The following is an 18,005-nucleotide window of genomic DNA, read 5'->3' as shown; positions in this document are numbered from 1 at the left end:
GGAACCAGGAAGGAAGCCAGGACCAACTGTGGCCAGCATGGTTCTGCTGGCTGGTACCTTTAGAAACACATTACACCCTTCACACTTCTCCTTCCAGTGTTGCTCCCCTTAAAATCACTGAACACCCAGGCGAGGATCCATCTAACCACAAAGGACATTTTAGCATCCCTGTTGGATCCTATGTCAGAGCTGCCCTGTATATTTTGGTTTTCATTCACAGGTCCTATGGAAGAAATGGAGCAAAACTCTCCACCGGGGAATGCTGCCTGGCTGTAAGAGCAGCCACCTTTCCATTACACTTCAGAGGAAATCAGCTTGTCTTTCAGTGAGTTCCAGTCACCAAATGATTTTATTGTTACAATATGATGAAGCGATTTTTATTTTGTGCACTTCGTGGTGCTCAAAATGTTAGTTTTCACAGTATAGAATGGATCTGACAGCATTTGTCATGGAAGCACTCAGCAGAGTATGTTGCAACTTCATTTAGTTGTGCTGTTTTATGAAGTTCTGCAGTAAAATGTGCCAGCAAATTATGTTGTATTAATTTCTTTCTGGTGATTAACTAATCATTCATATAATAAATAGCAGCTAACTACAAGAAAGAGATTTATTTGTCACAGAGTTAGAAGAATGTCAAACTTCTCCCATTTCATGTAAAAAGGCAGAGGAAAAAATACTTCTAAAATGACTTTGCAACATGTGCTTTATTTTAAGTCATTACTGAATCAAAACTACACAGTATACCCTTTTAACATACCCTACCCACTCAATGATTTTTTTTCTCAATAATTTCTTTAACATGGAATGAAACCTACATTGCAATTGTAAATTTTCATGCTACAATGTTCTCTAATGAGCCATTTGTGTCACTAATAATAGTAATTTAAGAAAAAGGCCATTTTTCAAGCTCATATGTATGTCTATATTTGGGAACTTAAAAAAAGCCCGTCTTGGATGTAAAAATGTGACTTGGAATATGTAAACATTTTCATATACCTGAAACACTGGAAGAAGAGTATCAGCTAACAGCAAAACAATGGTTGCCTTAAATCATCGAAATGGGAAAAAGCACGTCATGGGGAGCAGAGAGAAGCACACACTATTCAGTCTTTAAAGGGTTATAAGAAATGAAGTAGCTCCTTAGGTCATTGAATTCACTTTCTTTTCTCATCTAATGGAAAGCAGTAACTTTGAAGAGAACGGCCCAGCAGAACACCCCAATAATTCACCATAATTATTCTAGCCATTAGTTAACCTCGACGAAGTGTCAAGTTTCAGTTGCTTTTTTTTTTTCCTGAGAAAAGTCATTGATGTTTGGTGGAAAAGTCTTCTGTGACTGTACAAATAAAATAAGGCATTTAAAGAGATTGTTACTTGTTTTCTTTTTGCTAAGAGAGGCTTGTCCACAGTGTCCTTTGTACATCAAAACCTCTGCTTTTCTACAAATGGGTATGGCTAGAATGTCTTCAGTTCCCACTGCGGCCCTGGGTCTTGGGTGTCCTGAAGGCTAGTCAGCGTCCCATTACTGTAGCTTGAAAGTCAGTGATGTACAACAGCATATTGCACAATCCAATCTGTATGGCTCCAGAAAGGGTTAAGAAGTACACTGGAGTCATCTGTGGGTTCACTCCTTTCTTTTCTTTTTAAGTTGTAATGATCGTCTGGAAAATTGAATTAGCCAGACAAAGATGCAAACTTTTTGTTGATTAAATTACAAAGCAGTCCCCAGATTGTAGAGGAGTGGCACATTAAAAACAACAAATCATCCAACCTTCTTCACTGTTGAACCTTAATTTGAAAGGCAGCATGGATTCCTAAGGCCGTAGCTTCCAGGACTCCTTCAGTGAAAAATCATTGCTACCTAACTATAAAAGGCTTAGCTCTTAAGAGAATATTGTGCTTTTTTTTTCCCTTTAAAATTCAGATGAAATCAACTTGATTTGCAGTGTGACACCAAAGAGATCAATTCGTTTTTTCCCTAGTCCACTTGATCATAGTCTCTGGTGAGCGATACAGGAATATTAGTTTGGCATACAGGTCTTCTTCTAGTTCCAGTTCTCCAGTCTCTCGCACTAAGAAAATGTCAGTACACAACTTCAAGATTCGGTCTACATTGGGTAGCTCCTCAAACATGATGGAGTGAGAGATCCCACTGAAAAATTCACGGACGAACTTTCCTATCACCAGGACAACCGAGGCATATAGTCCCATGATGCTGAAAAGAAAGAAAGGAAAGAGTTCAAATCGTGCCTTGAAAAAGGGTCAACTGAGTGTGAGGGAGCTCACCTACACGGCTAAGCATAGTCTGTCAGCTGAGTGAACATTAAGTTCTAATTAGGATCTTGTTTCTGCTGTGCTGTAGGATGAAGGAAAGTGAGGTCTCTTCAAACACCACAAAAATCTGGGAACATAAACAGCTGAGGTTGCTGACTTAAATGGTTTAACCCCAGTCGCTGATGGTCTCGCGTCCTGTCTGCTACAGCTTGGAAGTCACAATGGGAAATCTCACAACTGCTGGCTGCTACAGGCAAATGATCTGTCAGGTTTCATATCTGATATTTTTTATTAATGTACATGGACCTGGTGACAGACTAATGTTTACCTGTCCTCCCCAGATAATCCTCCTATGAGGAGTTCTCCAAAATCATGCCAGAAGGGCGTATCTCCCGGGAAGGCTCCTGCCTTCCGCTGTCTGTGGAGATGTGTTTCATGACTGTTTTACACCCACTCTGGCTACGAGATTGGGAAGGTTTCCAAAATTGGGCAGAGTTTGGGCAGAACTTGACCTGTAGCTAAGCTAACATCTTTTGAATGATTTTACTTCAATAGGAAATTGATGCGAAGGGTGCTTCTGCCTTTCTTCCCACTGGAGAGCAGGTATCAAGAGTAATACCATTCCTTACAAATATGAAGCCTTCTATAGACAACATTAATAGACATGAATTTGAAAATCTCACAAAACCCCTTTTCAAAATGTTGTAATGTTCAAACACTACAACAACAAAAAAGAAATAAAACCCCAAAACCAGCAAATAAAGTCACCTCAACTTCTATCTTATCTACATTATTTTAATTTTACGTAAAGGTTCCTTCTTACCCATAACCAGCCAAGAATCCAAGGCTTGGTGGACTGACTTTATCACTGAATATGAAGAGTTCAAGACTCTCTTCAGACGTTTTGTATCTTTTTCCAAGCTGATTCAAAACCCACCACTCACGAACTCCCTCATCGGACACATTTTTGACCAGGGAAACCGTAATGTTTTCCCATCTGCAGTCTATTGAAAAAAAGAAATGTTAATATATATACCAAGAATGGCAAAAGTCAATCTGTTTTGAGTCATATACTTCAAACATCTGCATGACAAAATGACTGAGCAATGTAGGAGTAAAGGTTCGTTTTAATTCCCCTAAAACGCATTTTACATTATTTCTGTACAAAAGTATAATATCTAGACTTCTGTGGTTTTCCTTCTGCAAATCTCATCTGAATGTGCATTAAATAAATAAAATGTTTCATATCACCTACATTTTCTTCTGTACAACTGTCAAATCTCTTCAATATTTTCAGGCCAAAGTATCAGTGACAGTCAGTATGTCTGCATTTCAGGCCTAAAGAAACACATTTAACCTGGAGGGATAGTGGTCAGCTTCTGTATGTCAAAGTGAAACTATCACTGTAAATCATTTATGTCTTGGTATAAAATATGTTATTCTCTTATATCAAAAAAAGCTTACTATCCTATTATGCATACTGATCACACAGACAGGAGATGAACTCTGGTCCTCTTGATTTCTGGAGAATGTACATTAACAGTGTATATATTAAAGCCCTTTTGAAGCATCTCAGATTAAGAGTTCTTTAGGACAGGATCTGACTAAAGACAGTGAAGCACTTGTAACTTATTGCTACTCATAGAGCTAGGTTCAGCCTCAAGAATTATTTTTACCGATTAATCTAATCACGCTCACTGAACTTTGAACAGTAATGTACTACATAGTTCTACTACTACGCCCGAGCACCAAATTTAACCTCTGTTAAGCAAAGTGTTCTTAGATAAAGACTTGTTCCTGCTCTTCCAACCCAACAGGTTTTTCACATGCGCATACGTGCACATGCGTGCATGTATTCTGTATGTCTGTGAGGACCTGTATGCATTCTGATTGGGTAATAGCACTCTGAAATTCAATGATTTATCTAAACTGGATTCTTTGTAGCCAACAAGGAAGGAATAGCTAAAACAAAAACCATTCAGTGTCATTATTTCAGCTGAGGAGCTACATTTGCAGACATGCAGCACTACTGACTGTGGTAAGGTAGCAGGGAGATGCGGAGGAGTGAAACTTGTTATCGCTTCCTCAGAAAACAAGGGAAAGCAGCTCCTGAAAGCAGACTTGAAGGAAAGGAGCCGAACTTCATCCTTAGAGTCCTCACTGTTAAATACAAAGTCCTTACTGTAGCTATACAAAGCTAAAATGCATCCAGATGCATTTTTCTGCCTTACACTGTATTATCTCATCTTTCCTCGAGCTTGCAGGCACCAGGTAGAAACCATTGTAAGTGCATTTCAGCCTGAGGTGCCCCATAACAGCTCAGTGAATGGGCGAGTGTGAGTGCTGCGTTGCACTTCTTTCAGCCATACTCTGTTTTCCATGGTCTGGACACATACCTGTCAATAGCTGCTTTATGGGTTTTGCCAGAGAATCACTGGGAGCCTTGATGTAGTATGGGTACACTGTCTCTAATGTTCTGGAAAAAATGAGAAAGCAAATATTTCATATTTTTATACCTCTAAAATAATTTAGAAATACCTAACAGGGCTATACACAGTTCCCAGTAATTCTTGGCTTAAGCTATGATTTTATAGTGTTCAGATGTCACATCTGAAAGTTAGCTGGATTTATTAACTATGTTCTGTCAGTACTTCAGCAGGGAGCTCCATCCATAACGTCGCCATTCACACGCCATGAATCCCACACACCTGGGGCACGTGTGATTGCAAAGAATGTAGACTTTATATTTTGTTCCCCTTTTTAACAAAGCTGCTTTTATAGTCAGCTATATAAGCAGCACAAAGAAAGGCAACACATCACCGGTAGTAAACAAGCTAGAAAAATATGTGGTGAGAACAGTTACTACTTCAGAACTGCAAGATGTTTCGATAATAACACCTGAAAAGAGTGAGAATTTTTGCCAGAATCTTTCACTGGGAAATATTTTCACAGTTTGTAGGAGGATTTCAAACTCAAAAAGAAAGATGTTTGTAAAAGCTCTTCCACTGGACTCAAAATTAAATCACCTTAAGTGGGAATAAATTACCAGCATCCAGAGAGAGAGACGTTTCATTAAAAGCAGAGATACTGTCCTAACTTTTTCCTCAAATGACTGAAAAATTATAGGGAAGGGGAGCTCTCAGGGAAGTCCTGTGACACTTTGCTAGATTGCATACACCAGGCTGAGGAATAAGAGAGTTCACCAATTCAAAATCCCTCCTGATCACTCCAAGAGGCCCAAAAGATAGGTAAGAGCTCAGCAGCTCAGTTGTCCCAGCAGAAGTGGTGGCAGAAAGCTCCCTGCTGAAGTAGTCAAATGGCTGCTAGCTGCCACAACCATTTTTCCGTTATGACAAAGTAAAAAAAGCTTAAATCAACAATATTATTGCAACACAGGCAAATGCAGGTATATCTTCTATGTTACTGCTTGCCTCCTGCAAAGAGGGAATTACGAAATGAATTACCTCTTCCCACAAAAGAGGAAAATCTACCCTCCTTGGTGCTATGTCACCTTAGGAAATATTCCCGTATCTTCACACAGCAGAAAAGTAAGAGAGGCGTAAAATATTTTTTAAATGCAATGATCAGATGTGCAACAGCAGTCTGGATGTACAAGTGTGCGTGGGTGCAGAAAAATAGCTGTGCACGGAAAAGACAAATCTCATTTCCACCTACTAATAGATATGAACTTCTCAGAGTTTTCAGTATCCCAGTTGGCCTCAGCTTTAACTTTTCAACTCTTGTGGCCACAAATCAGATCAGGTGGCCTTCAGGGATGACGTGTTGGCTTAGCAGTATTTAGAGACTACTGCTGTAAAGTAATCCCCAGTGAGCAGGCGGAAGAGGAAGAGCCAGACTCCTTTCAAATCTGAAAGGAGGCACCACTGCTGTTAATGCTATAAGGCTATATCCATAGAATAATGTTTGATATTCATATGAAGATCATGCTCTTTCTGCCTTGCAAATTTCCATTACAGGAAAAGATCTGATGTCAGAAACGACTGCAGATGTTACCCTTTGACTGCAGTGATTTAACACTTCCTTGCCAATCTAATACTATTCAAGAATAACAATGAGAAATACAGTCTGGATGGTTATTTAGAACAAAAAAATCATCAATGCAGCATCCTCACATCAAGTTGAACTGAAGTAACTCAAAGGAGAGTTTAACTGTGAATATACTGTAATGAACTTGTGCTTATCCAATAAATCAAAGAAAAGTAACTAATAGCTTCACCATACTTGTTGGTGGTGTTCCAGTGTTCATGGTCTTCTCAGCCTAAATTTATCATAGGAAATAAGCTTTTACCTTTAATGTTACTATTAGGTGACTTCAATGCTCTTGGCCTCTGTGAACAAGGTTCCAAAGTTATTAGAGGGGGATAGATGGGCAGACAAAAGATACAGTTGCACAAGCCTGACCTCCTTAGGAAATTAGGTTTAAAAAGGGAAGGTTTGCATATAAATAGGCAAAGAAAATAACTTACACCTTTTCCAGTTCCTGTCCAGACATCATTGTAGCAATATCTCTTCTGGTGTTCTCTGGTAGGACAAAGGTAAGTTTATCTGATGCTATTTCGGCTTTGGCACCAAGGGTGAGATTTCTGTTGTAAGTAAAAGGGAAGACACATTGTCAACCTACAATGAGAGCATAACCTAAACACTTCTTTGCTGAACGCTAGAACTAGTTGTCCAACCAGTCTAACTGCACTGACCCTGGCTATCCCACTCTTGCTAAAGCAAGCATCATGCTACCTGTAGCTGAAATGGTGTGTTTTCCCACGGAGGATATGTAGCAGCCTTAAAGGTGTATTTTTCTAGCTGACTATGCCTTTGTATGTATTACAGGACAACGATGACAGATTAATAAAATTTTGCTCATTGCATCAGTCAAAACAGAATGGGAAAGGCAGCATGCCTGCTCTGACTTCAGGCAACAGGACCGTCGGCGTTACCACACACCTGTGCCAGGGCAGCTAAGGATGCTGCAGTCAGCTACAGCTTCCCAAAACCCCACCTCGGCCCAGCAGAAACGTGTGGCTAACGGACTGCTAGGACCCCCATGCCTCCCCACCCCGTCTTCACGCCAGCTGCAGAACACAGCTGGGGCAGGATCAGCTTTTGCACAATGCCTTGTGCCATGCCCTGCCGTCGGCATGCAGCAGCCGGCTGAGGCAGCTCCTGGGCTGCTGGGGGCTGCAGAGAAACGGCCCCGGCAGATGATGTGCAAAGGCAGAAAGCGCGTATGCTGCCTGAGTGACACAAAAGGCTCATCTTACAGCTGCTTGTGGTCTCCTGGCTTAGATGAAAGACAGCAGCTTCTCTTACGGAGAAAAAGTGGAAGGTCACTGTGGTAAGTCTTTACCACTTTCAGTCAGTCACGGTCACAATGTTATCCACAGGATATAATTTGAGGGTGAAAAAGGTCTCGTTCAACTAGTGTACGAATGTTTGTAGTTATGCAAGCATATGGGCAAACCGAGTAGCAGTATTAAAAATTAATGTAAGGTTCAGAAATGATGGAGTGATGTAATTCACTAGCTAATACTGTATGCTTCCAGGAAAATAAGAGGGGTCAGCTAAAGTTGAATTAAGGGTGCAGATTCATTTCAAGCCTATTTTTGATTGTGGAAGGACTGACCCAGCATCTTCAGAGCTCCCACAGCAATTCAGCTGAGCCGCTTCTTGTGCACAGTCTTTTGCTGAGGATTGCTATAACAATCCAGCGTCTACTTCCAACAAAACAGGTAGATATTGGGGCTGCAAAGGTACTTTATTTCCATGGAGTGATGACTTAACTCCAATTTAATCCAGCAGTCTACAGGGATCCCAGCTGGCAGACAGTAGCCAACAAACCACCTCGGTGACTGGGTGTGCTGTAGCCTACATGCAACTATTTTATATTCTAGGCTGCCTCTTGCAAAAACTTCACTGTGAAGTAATAGTTCACTGAGGCCAAAGGAACCACAAGTAAAGAGGCAAAGGTCTCAACAAAATGGATCTGTGCCACAGTTACGTGATTTGCATAACAAAGTCTCTGAGTATATGTGTATTTAAAAAATAGTTTGTGTCAGTTCCAGACTCCCTTAATAAGAGGACCAAGCTCCTCTGTTTGTATTTCCTCATAGTTTTTCAGTCTTAACTAGGTCCAAGTATTCAGTTTCCGTAAATGCTAACAAGGTTGTTGTTTGGGGCAGTTTATTTGAACATCTAAAACTGGCTAAAATTTTCTTACTTTTCCTTTCTTACTTCCCCTCAAGTCCCATTGAAACTCCAAAGTCCCATTGAAAACTCCACCCTGCCTTTTTAAATAATGTACTTGGAAGTGGCTCCACTTCTCTTTTTATTTTTTGAGAACTGCAGGCAACAAATGTTTTCCTGGGTAACAAAGGTCACTTCTCTCTGTCTCTCTCCCTCCCACTTTCAGTTTTTTTTGTTCTGCTGTACAATAGAATTTGCTGAAAAACTAAACCAAAAATGCAGCATGGAACTGTTCTGCTGAGCGAATGCTTGGCAAATGATCCATCAACCTCATAACAGCCATGTTAATTACCTTTGAATGCTCCATGAAAGGACTACAGTGAACTCAGCTGAAAAATCCAGCAGTCCCTGTATCATTTTTTCTCTACTGGGAGGGCTGATGGTCCATAAAGAGTTTGAATTTCCCTCTAGATCTGCTAGAGTTATATCTTCTTTTCCATAGCCCTCTAGAAACTGCAAAGCAGCCTGTAGGTGCAGAAGAGGAGAAGAAAATTTCAGTGTGGTGATATTCACAAGACACAGAGCCACACTTCCCAGTCAGGCAGAATTGTAAATGTTTGATTAAGTGCAGTGGTTTGCACTGATTGTTTTCCTCAGGTACCAAGTGGGGCTTTAGATGGGAAGGGGAATAAACAAAGTATAGCCGAGCTAAGAAGGCAAAACAAAAATGGCCCTGCTGTTTCAAGAACGATGGCCACGTAGGCCAAAGTGAGCCTGAAAGTTCATCAGGTAAACTCTGTAAAGTCTATTTAAACTTAAGTTAAAATTTCACTCTGTCTTTTGTTAAGCATCTTTCTGCATAGAAAGATGTCTGCAAAGGATGAGGCCACTTGAAACTGGTAACTTCCAAAGTGTACTAAGATTACAATACTACTGCTATAATACGTGGGCTATTTGGTAGGATCTAATATCAAAAAATGTTAATTCTTGAACGGGCTAGAAGCAAGCACTTCTTTCAAAGTTATATCTGATCAAACCCCCGTTACTTTAGTAATGCAGCAGCTTCTACTAATTACTAATCTTTTTCCTGTAGAAACTTGTGATAGCTTTGTGCATGTTGCACCATGAAATAGCGAGACTATGTTTAAATGTTTATGATGTTTTGTCATTTGTCAAAACTTTTCTAAGCCATACACACCTTCTTTTGACAGCACCATGTCTCCTCACTGGGAGGTGCAAACTGTGTGTCTATTGGAATGAGCACTGGGCTTAAAAATGCCAACACTGTTGTGTCCCCACAGCACGTTCGTTTTGGCAGTACACCAACGGCATCATGAGTCCTGAAGGTTTGTGTCATTTAGAGGGGAGGTTTTTATTCAGGCAACAGAACAACTAGGGATACTGTCTTCCATTATTTTTGCAAAGATGTCTTGATTAATGGTAACTTGTCTCACCATAACCCAGCCCTGTCCTGACAAATGATCTATCCGAACCTTTACTCGCGCAAATCTTCTTTATGGAAACATCTTCCAAATAATGGCAGCGCTTCTGACAACTTATAACTACACAACCAAAACTCACAAAAGGCCTCCATGGAAACACGCACACATTTTTAAGTAATGAGGTATTCTACATTTCACTTACAGTGTTACCCCTATAGCTTCCCAGAAACGCATTGAAACCAGTCTGATTCAAATCCTTGAGCTGACTCTGTTGAGCACTCATTGTAAAAATAGGCTGGGAAACAAAAGAACACACACTTGTCACATTTACTTCGCATCAGCTGCTACATACACAGTACAGCATCCTGTGAATCACAGTCCAAGACAATTACGGCACTCAATTCGAGAAGGTTATGATCTTATTCCACTGAGAAGCAAGCTACCTCCAATTATCTTGTATTTACCACGTGGACCTGTAGGCAGTTATCTGAGTGTACCTGATGTAGGATAATTTATTCAGATTCCACTGCCAGTAGATTCTGGTTGCAAATGAAGATAATATTTTACATCAGTGATAAACTAACATGTTTTTAAACCCAAATGGGATCATTTGTGTGAGCTTGCCTATCTCTTGCATAAGGCAGGAGAGTTCAGTTCAATGAAGGAAATAAGAAATAGCCGCAAGGACATACAGTGCAAAAACAGTTTGCTTTTAGTCTGTCTTCTTTTTTACCTGATAACCTCCTAGAGTTATTGTGATTGATACATCTAGAGGCTTGTTGGTGATGCCTGCAACAGATTTGATTAAAGACATGAAGAGCAGTGGGAACCAGACAATACAAATCAGCAAGACGATAATCATGCCACCCATTCCATACTTCACAACTTTCTTTTTCTTCTGGCCTCTTGGTTGGGGATATCTCTGCAAAAGCAAACAGCAACATGGTAATGTCTCTTCTATCACAGGTACACTTGGTATGATTTGATGGGTGAATATACAACGACCTTAAGGCTTCCCATCTTCTGTGGTAATTTGCTACCCATTGTCAGGCCAGTTATTTTGAGATTTTTACCTGCAAAGACACTAAATTTCTGGTGACAACAGAGAAAAGTGCCAAATGAACCCATGTCAAGTGTGTGTCTGGTGTGAAAAATATTGTAAAACTCTGTGGTTTTGATTCTTCACAACCATAAAGAAGGGAAAAATTGGGTAACGTAGTTTGAATTTTTTGTCTGAATGAGTGCAAGCTTGAACTCACAGGAACCAAACATAAAATAATAGCAGCAACAGTGATACAACAATTTGTTCAAAAAACTGATATTGGGAGTGACCCACTTTCTTGTATTTGTCCTTCCAAAAGGTTTTATCTCAAAGCTCCTTAAGGCAGAATTCCTCTCATAGAGTTTGAAATGCTGCAAACTGTATTTCAGGGGAAAAAAAAAATTGTTTGCCAGCAATTGATATGCAGCATCAGTAGGATTGTCTGATATTGCACTACCTCCACACTCATTTCACGCCTCACATACAGTATTTCTAAGAGTTGTTCACAGGCTTGATCCAATCTGTTTCTAGTGAATGCCACACCAACTGCATTTAAATAATGTTTAAAGTTTTGTTGCTGTTCCTAAAGTCTTGACACTGCTGATGTAACATCCTTCCTTTTCTTAGCTTCTAAGACCAAAAGTGACTTTGCTTTTATCCTTCTTTTTTCAAAGCAGATCACACGGCACGTCTGTTCTGCCTTATCCATAATTCCTGCCCTCTGTTATTGGCCTCATGATTGAATATTTTAATAGCTTCACCGTCCTGTAAAATGCCTTACCATCACTGTCATTTGTTTTGGTGTATTCCCTTATAGGATTTAATTCCACTCAGTGTTTTAGGATCCTGTCTTTCACGCACTGCATACTGCATGTGCAAAATAAAGATGCATTGTATTGCACTGCACCTCGAATACATGCCAGGAATCTGGCTTTCAGGAAATTGTTCTTGCTTTACAACATGAATCCATAAAGCCCTAGGAGAATATTAAATTTGTAATACAATGCTGTATTTAAAACAAATTAGTTACTTTTCAAAAGCAGTGTATCAAGTCATTTGTCTTGCACTACAGAATACTGTTTTCATTAAAATATCATATCAAGATCACCAGGGGTATATTATTTGTCTGTATGAGATTAGTTTAGGCACCTTTAATGATGTTACAGAACAGCTCAGAGAGCCTCTAGCAGTCAAAGTACTTAGGCATACCACTCAATGTGAGAGAGAGAGAGAGAGAATCAAAGTACCTTGAACAAGCAAGGTGCAAGTCATGGGTAATTATTTTGCTACACGGCATTAGCACACACATGCTAGCTTAGATGTGGAAATCTTCCCATGCCAGATCTATGTTACATATAATGCAGAGTGATCCTGTTGTAGCATAGAAGAATGCAGTGAGGTGGACAGTCAAAGTAGAACTGGATTATTATTTCTCTGACTCCTGAAGCCTCTGATGACACTCCATTCATGGCAGAAATGGAAGTCATACAGAAAAAGTCTATATACAAGATTTGTGTGCACTTCAGCTCTGAGTTAATCTAAGCGACATACTTGGAAAGTAATTGCCATTAAGACACAGGATTATAATAAAAGTAGGAATACGTCAGTAACACTTAAAAATACAGCCGTTTCATTGCAGATGTACCATTTCTGACTGGTTGGGTCACTCTTAAAAGAATGCTTAATTTCTTTTTCAAATTGGCAAAATAAGCAAGCATATGGTTGCAATCTTTGTAGCGGTTATAAGGAATCCAGAATTTGCAAGTTTAATTTGAACTGAAGCTTAAATGATTTAAAGAGACTGAAATTTCAGTCGGACAAATGGTCGGTTTATCTGGCCTGCAGTTCAGTTCTGGATGTGTGGGGACTCTACCGAGATAAAGGAACCAGCTGAGTTCCCTCTGCGCTTACATGAACCAGGCGTCCCTGGGACCTACACCGTGGAGGCACGAGCTCTTCCTTTCACTGACCTTTCTCTTCAGCTACAGTTTCCCTGCTACTGCGGGTTACTTATTTAGTTGTTATGGACAAAGTGAGCCTGTGTGAATACCAGGACTTTCAACCCTGGCCTTGAAACTCAGGCATGCAATTAAGCTAGCAGGCGCATGCTTTTGGAGTTCACGTTAATGGTGGAAAAATCAGCTAGGCACAAAAAAGAAGCCATTTGAAATTTCACTTGCGGTGACTGCCAACTAACATAAAGTACCCAATAGTCTGAATATTTCTGAACATAAACACCAGGTGTATCTTCTAACAAACTGTCTTTATGGTGGATTTCCCAATTATTTAGGGACTCATGATTATTTCTTTTCATTTCTGCATGGGGGAGAGGAGGCCTGGATCACTCATATGGGGCTTCCTTACTTTTTCTGACTCTCGCCAACACTTCAGGATGAATATATGAGCATAGATATCTTCAACACAGATCCAGCTGGAAAGACTGAGAGTGGTATCAGTCCAAACCCAGTCCATTACTGCTCTCAGCTCAGTCAAAAACGGAACGAGGCGGAACCTGGAGGGACACCACAGCAGACAACTCGTCAGAAATGGGGAGATCACATTAAACAAGCACAGTAAGTGTATATGTGACAAGAGGGAGAATTAAGCCAATGTTAAAAGACAGTTTCATGGGAGATTTTGCAAACACAAATACAATCATATCCTGAGATTGCACAGCTAGTACTGATGTTTTAAGGGTGGTATCTTTTGCCATAGCTCATGTTCCTCTAGATCTCCTTGTCAGGCCATAAACACGCTTTTGTATCATTATGCCCCGTAATTGTAATTGAGCCACTGATGGAATGGTACTAGAGAGACTTTCTTGTATCCCCAAATTCCTCTGACCTGGGAGCAGAGCAGAGAAACATCCTTTCCACAAGATGGTGGGAATTTGTTTTATACCTCCTTACACCAAGTGGTGCACGGCTTCTTTGCAGTAGGTGGGCAGTCCTCAGCTGCATATGGAACTGGGTGTTATGACTCAGGATTAAGCAGCAGAAGAAGGTGGGCTAACAGGAAACCAACATGCATACAGCAGCCGTTCAAAGTGCATCATTCCCTTTACTAGTCCCACACTTTTCTGTTTGGCCAGGTCACAAAGACTATTTCATGAGAAGAAAGCTTTCTTCTGTAACTTTTCCTACTGGAATGCAACAACCCCATACTGAAAATATTGGGAAAAGGCTGAAATTATTCTAGCTTCTCTGTGAAATATGTATATGCTTTGAACTGGCTTAATCACAACATCATGGTAACAGCATAAGTGGAGGGTGGGGTATGCCTCCTTAACACCACCTTTCACTCTGAGGTGACGCTGTGCCTGTTACCTGCACTAACACTCCTAACTCCTGAAGAGTTTCAGATGTGCGGCACTTCTCAAAAGATACACAAAGGAAACATTTTTTGACGCATAGCTCTTATTTCTCATGTGTATTGTCTTTCACTTTATTCTTCTCACCTGCTGAGGTAGAGCCTGTAGACCTGCTCCAAAGATCTCTTTGGGATTTGATGCCTTACTACTTATTAGGACTGCAGAGCAAATAACATTACCTGTTTTCTAGCACAATGCGTAGCCCCTATCTCTGTTCACAGAGGGGTTTTCTTAGAAGTGTTAAAAACGCTTCTTCCATAGGGGCCTGAATGGCTGACTGGCATGTCAGGCTTCTGGATTCAGAGCGGGAAACTGATTTTTCTGAAGTTTGCATTCCTGAAATTGATTTTTTGTGGACTACAGGGGACATACGGCATATACAGAGTGTGCTGTGCAAAATTTACTGTCTCATTTCCAGCAGCCTGTGAAGAGAAGTCATGAATAACCCCAGCATCTCGTGATAACAGATCTTTATTTCACAAAAGAAAGGAGGAGGGCAGTAGGTCTAGACTTACCCTTGAAATAAGAACAGGTTGACATAGTTATAACTTTTTGTGAGGAAGTTGCCAAGAACACGAGTTGGATATCCGCAGCGTATCTGATATGCTGATAAGCCAAAATAAACACATTTCACAAAATACCAGAGCTGGGCAACTGTGTTCTGGCTAAATTTCCTGTAATGGAAAAGAGAGATAAAGGAAAATGATGAGCTTTGTATCCGTGTATGACCAAATTAGCTTGAAATGTTTTGTGCTCCTGGCAGTTTCCCTTTCCTGAGATCCTGCGAAAAGCCCTTGGTTTCTGACCCCACTGCAGGGTTAAAACAGTATTTGAAAGACGTTGGATGAGAAAGTCTATAAATAAACAGCATCTGTTGTCACCTCAGGGTCGCAGGGGAGAGACTGGGAATAGGTTTCCCGAAGAGTGAGGGCTCTTGGGCAGTGCCCTCTCCCTCCGGATGCTAGAGGTGCCTTGCTGCCCAACACAGGCCAGGCTGCCCTCAGCCCCCACGACGGCACATCCCTCTGTGAGCCCTGGGTAGACACTGCTTCTCTTGGCTTTTCAGAGGGCTGACATCTGGACTGAATCTAGGCAGCTTTAATGGCTATTGTGTTCACGGGGGCACCTCCAAAGTCGTGAACTCATACAGGCATTTAAGCTGGAGTGACCTCTGAAGATCATCTTTTTCACCCTCCCCTGCTTGAACCAGGTCTAATTACACCAAATTGTTCAGGGACCTGTCCAGCTGAGTTTTGAATATCTCTGAAGATGGAGATCCCACAACCTGTGTGGGCAACCTGCTCCAGTGTTCAACTACTGTCATGGTGAAAAGATTTTTCATCACATCTAATTGGAATTTCCCTTTTTTCCAGCTTGTGGCCTCTAGTCCTATCTGAAAAAAGCTTAGCTTCTTCTCAGTGCCCTCTTAATACGTAGCTGAAGACAGCTCTTCGCTTTCTCTTCTCCAGACTGAACTAACCCTGTTCCCTCAACCTGTCCTCACGTGTCATGTGCTCCATCCCCCTGACCATCTTGGTGAACATGTGCCACTTCTGACTGCAGTTCAATAGCATGGTGGAACTGCAAGAGATGCCTCATGATGGACAGGATTTGTGAGCCAGACATGATCCAATATTTTCAATCCTGCAAAACTATTTTCATTATGAAATTTGCAGGGGCTTCTTAGAATCAGCCTGACTTAGAAGGAATACAGGTGGTTTCGGATGCAGATTTGAGATTAACAACTTGATATAAATTTCATAAAAGCACAGAAGAAGTCAAAATGATTTTATTGCCTTTCAAGCGACCAAATCAAGCCAAAAGTTTCATATCAATTTTCAATGCGCAGTAGATAGGAGATCCACTCGAAAAATGTGTTTTTTTTCAAGTTGGGGTGCAATTACTTCAAGGCAATTTAAAGTCCTAAGTAAGAGGGGAGTTAGCCGAGCACTAGAGAGGGAACCTTAACACCTCTGCAGTGCAGACTGAGGTGATAACTGCCTCGAGCCATGCAATGAGAAATGTTAGATTTGGGGTGTGAACCTGACCAGGCATGTGATACAAGATTTCACGCAGCAGGTAATCACCTCCACAGCGCCTCCAGAGCCATGTGGCAGGAGCAGGAGAGAAGAACTTTTGCTCTTCAGAAGAAACACGGGTTTTGGACATTCCTCAGTCTAAGGAGATTTAAATCCACAGTTCACATGTTCCAGGAAAGTGCTAAATTGTAAGTTACTGTGAGAGAGACGTTTTCTACTCACTCTTCTAAACCAGCGTGCAGCAGTCTTGGGAGCAGGGAACTGAATCAGAGGCCAACATTGTCTCAGCTGAGGGCTCTAATCACTCAATTACAGGCAAGTTCTCTTTCACCTGCTTGCATTTTGGCCTAAGTTGAGAATATTTCTGTACATACTTACATAATTAATTCTTCCTCAAACTTACGTTGGCCACAGTTATTGCTGTGGAAAGGCACTCCAACATTCTGCTTAGACATGGGACCAAGAAGAAACCTGTTCATGATTCCAAAGCTTAGCTATAACCATCTCAAATTTAAATACAAACAACTTGGTAGAACATCAGTATTCAACCCATATTGTCTGATTATAAGGGTTATACCTTTCTGTCACTCCAGGCAAGATAAAGAACATCCAGAAATGTATTCCGAAAACAAGGATGACCTGGAAGATGACCTTTCCCATGACAGTCTTTTTGAGGTACAGTGCTCGATCTACCACCATGGTACCAAACTGAATGAGCACCATCACCAAAAATGCCTCCGGGACCTGGTCCTCTGATAATGAAGAGGTGATATCTGCTGCTGCAGAGTGTTTCTGAAAAGGAAAATATAACAGAGTGGTCGAGGAAGGAGGACACTCATATGATACTTAGCATCTACAGCATGTAAATCCTACTGAGGATTTACAGATAGATGCCTCGTAACATACCCCAAAAGCCCAAAATCCAAACACAATGATGATGAAGTCCACTGTATCTGCGAGGAACATCAGCACATACACATCAGTCACCGCACTGTAGTCTGGATGAATAAGATTGTAGAAAAACTGTCTGATGGGCACATACACCTGGAGAGTCCTAAAACAACATAGACCGCAATGTGATTTAACAACACTGTAACTTGCTTGAAGAAAAGAACGGCTGGGTGTGATACGATTAATGTTTCTAAAGATATCTAAGATGTACTCTTACAGCCTTCACAGGGCTTCACAGACACCAGTCCCTTGTTCTGATTGCTTCTAAACCACTGTATTAGCATTTGTTCAGGAGACATATACATAGCCAACCAAGTTCACACAGGATATTTAGCTTTTTTATCAGGCAGATGCTACTTGAACAACTGCTGATTTGTCTGATGTTCAGCTGGTGGGACTTAGAGTGAAAGCATCTGCGCACAATGAGCTGTATACATACCCATTCATCCCCTTGAATTAACAGAAGTATTAACCTGCTCTCTTTAAAATGCTGGTTTACTGCTTTACTGTTTGGAACCTCCCCCCAAACCCACACAACTCCTCACATTGCTCACTTTTTAATTGTAAAGGCCTTGGCTTTGATCATTTGTTCTCGAAACTTTTCCATAAGAAGCTCTTTTCTAGATTTTTGCTTGATGCTTAACACACTGCTTCCTTTCTGACTGCTGTTTCGTGTACTGGTACTT

The 18,005-nt window shown here is 40.9% G+C and overlaps 1 protein-coding gene across 1 annotated transcript in view; it reads right to left on the bottom strand.

Moving 5' to 3' along the window:
* Positions 1-1,030: 1,030 nt before the first annotated feature.
* The window catches only part of PIEZO2 (piezo-type mechanosensitive ion channel component 2), a gene marked incomplete at its 5' end in the record, with an annotated part of 99,503 nt that continues 82,528 nt past the window's right edge, over positions 1,031-18,005 (bottom strand). Inside the window, 12 exons of the mRNA XM_009588243.1 lie at positions 1,031-2,215; positions 3,098-3,278; positions 4,671-4,750; positions 6,762-6,878; positions 8,828-9,000; positions 10,120-10,212; positions 10,651-10,839; positions 13,324-13,471; positions 14,845-15,003; positions 16,946-17,160; positions 17,275-17,422; positions 17,874-18,005. The exon at positions 17,874-18,005 is cut by the window's right edge and continues 19 nt beyond it. Of these exons, the coding sequence (XP_009586538.1) occupies positions 1,963-2,215; positions 3,098-3,278; positions 4,671-4,750; positions 6,762-6,878; positions 8,828-9,000; positions 10,120-10,212; positions 10,651-10,839; positions 13,324-13,471; positions 14,845-15,003; positions 16,946-17,160; positions 17,275-17,422; positions 17,874-18,005 (1,888 nt within the window). The remainder of the gene's footprint in view (positions 2,216-3,097; positions 3,279-4,670; positions 4,751-6,761; positions 6,879-8,827; positions 9,001-10,119; positions 10,213-10,650; positions 10,840-13,323; positions 13,472-14,844; positions 15,004-16,945; positions 17,161-17,274; positions 17,423-17,873) is intronic.

This window comes from Fulmarus glacialis, unplaced genomic scaffold (genome assembly GCF_000690835.1).
Source record: "Fulmarus glacialis isolate BGI_N327 unplaced genomic scaffold, ASM69083v1 scaffold4302, whole genome shotgun sequence".
Classification (NCBI taxonomy): Eukaryota; Metazoa; Chordata; class Aves; order Procellariiformes; family Procellariidae; genus Fulmarus; species Fulmarus glacialis.
This window is presented reverse-complemented; position numbering and strand designations above follow the sequence as displayed.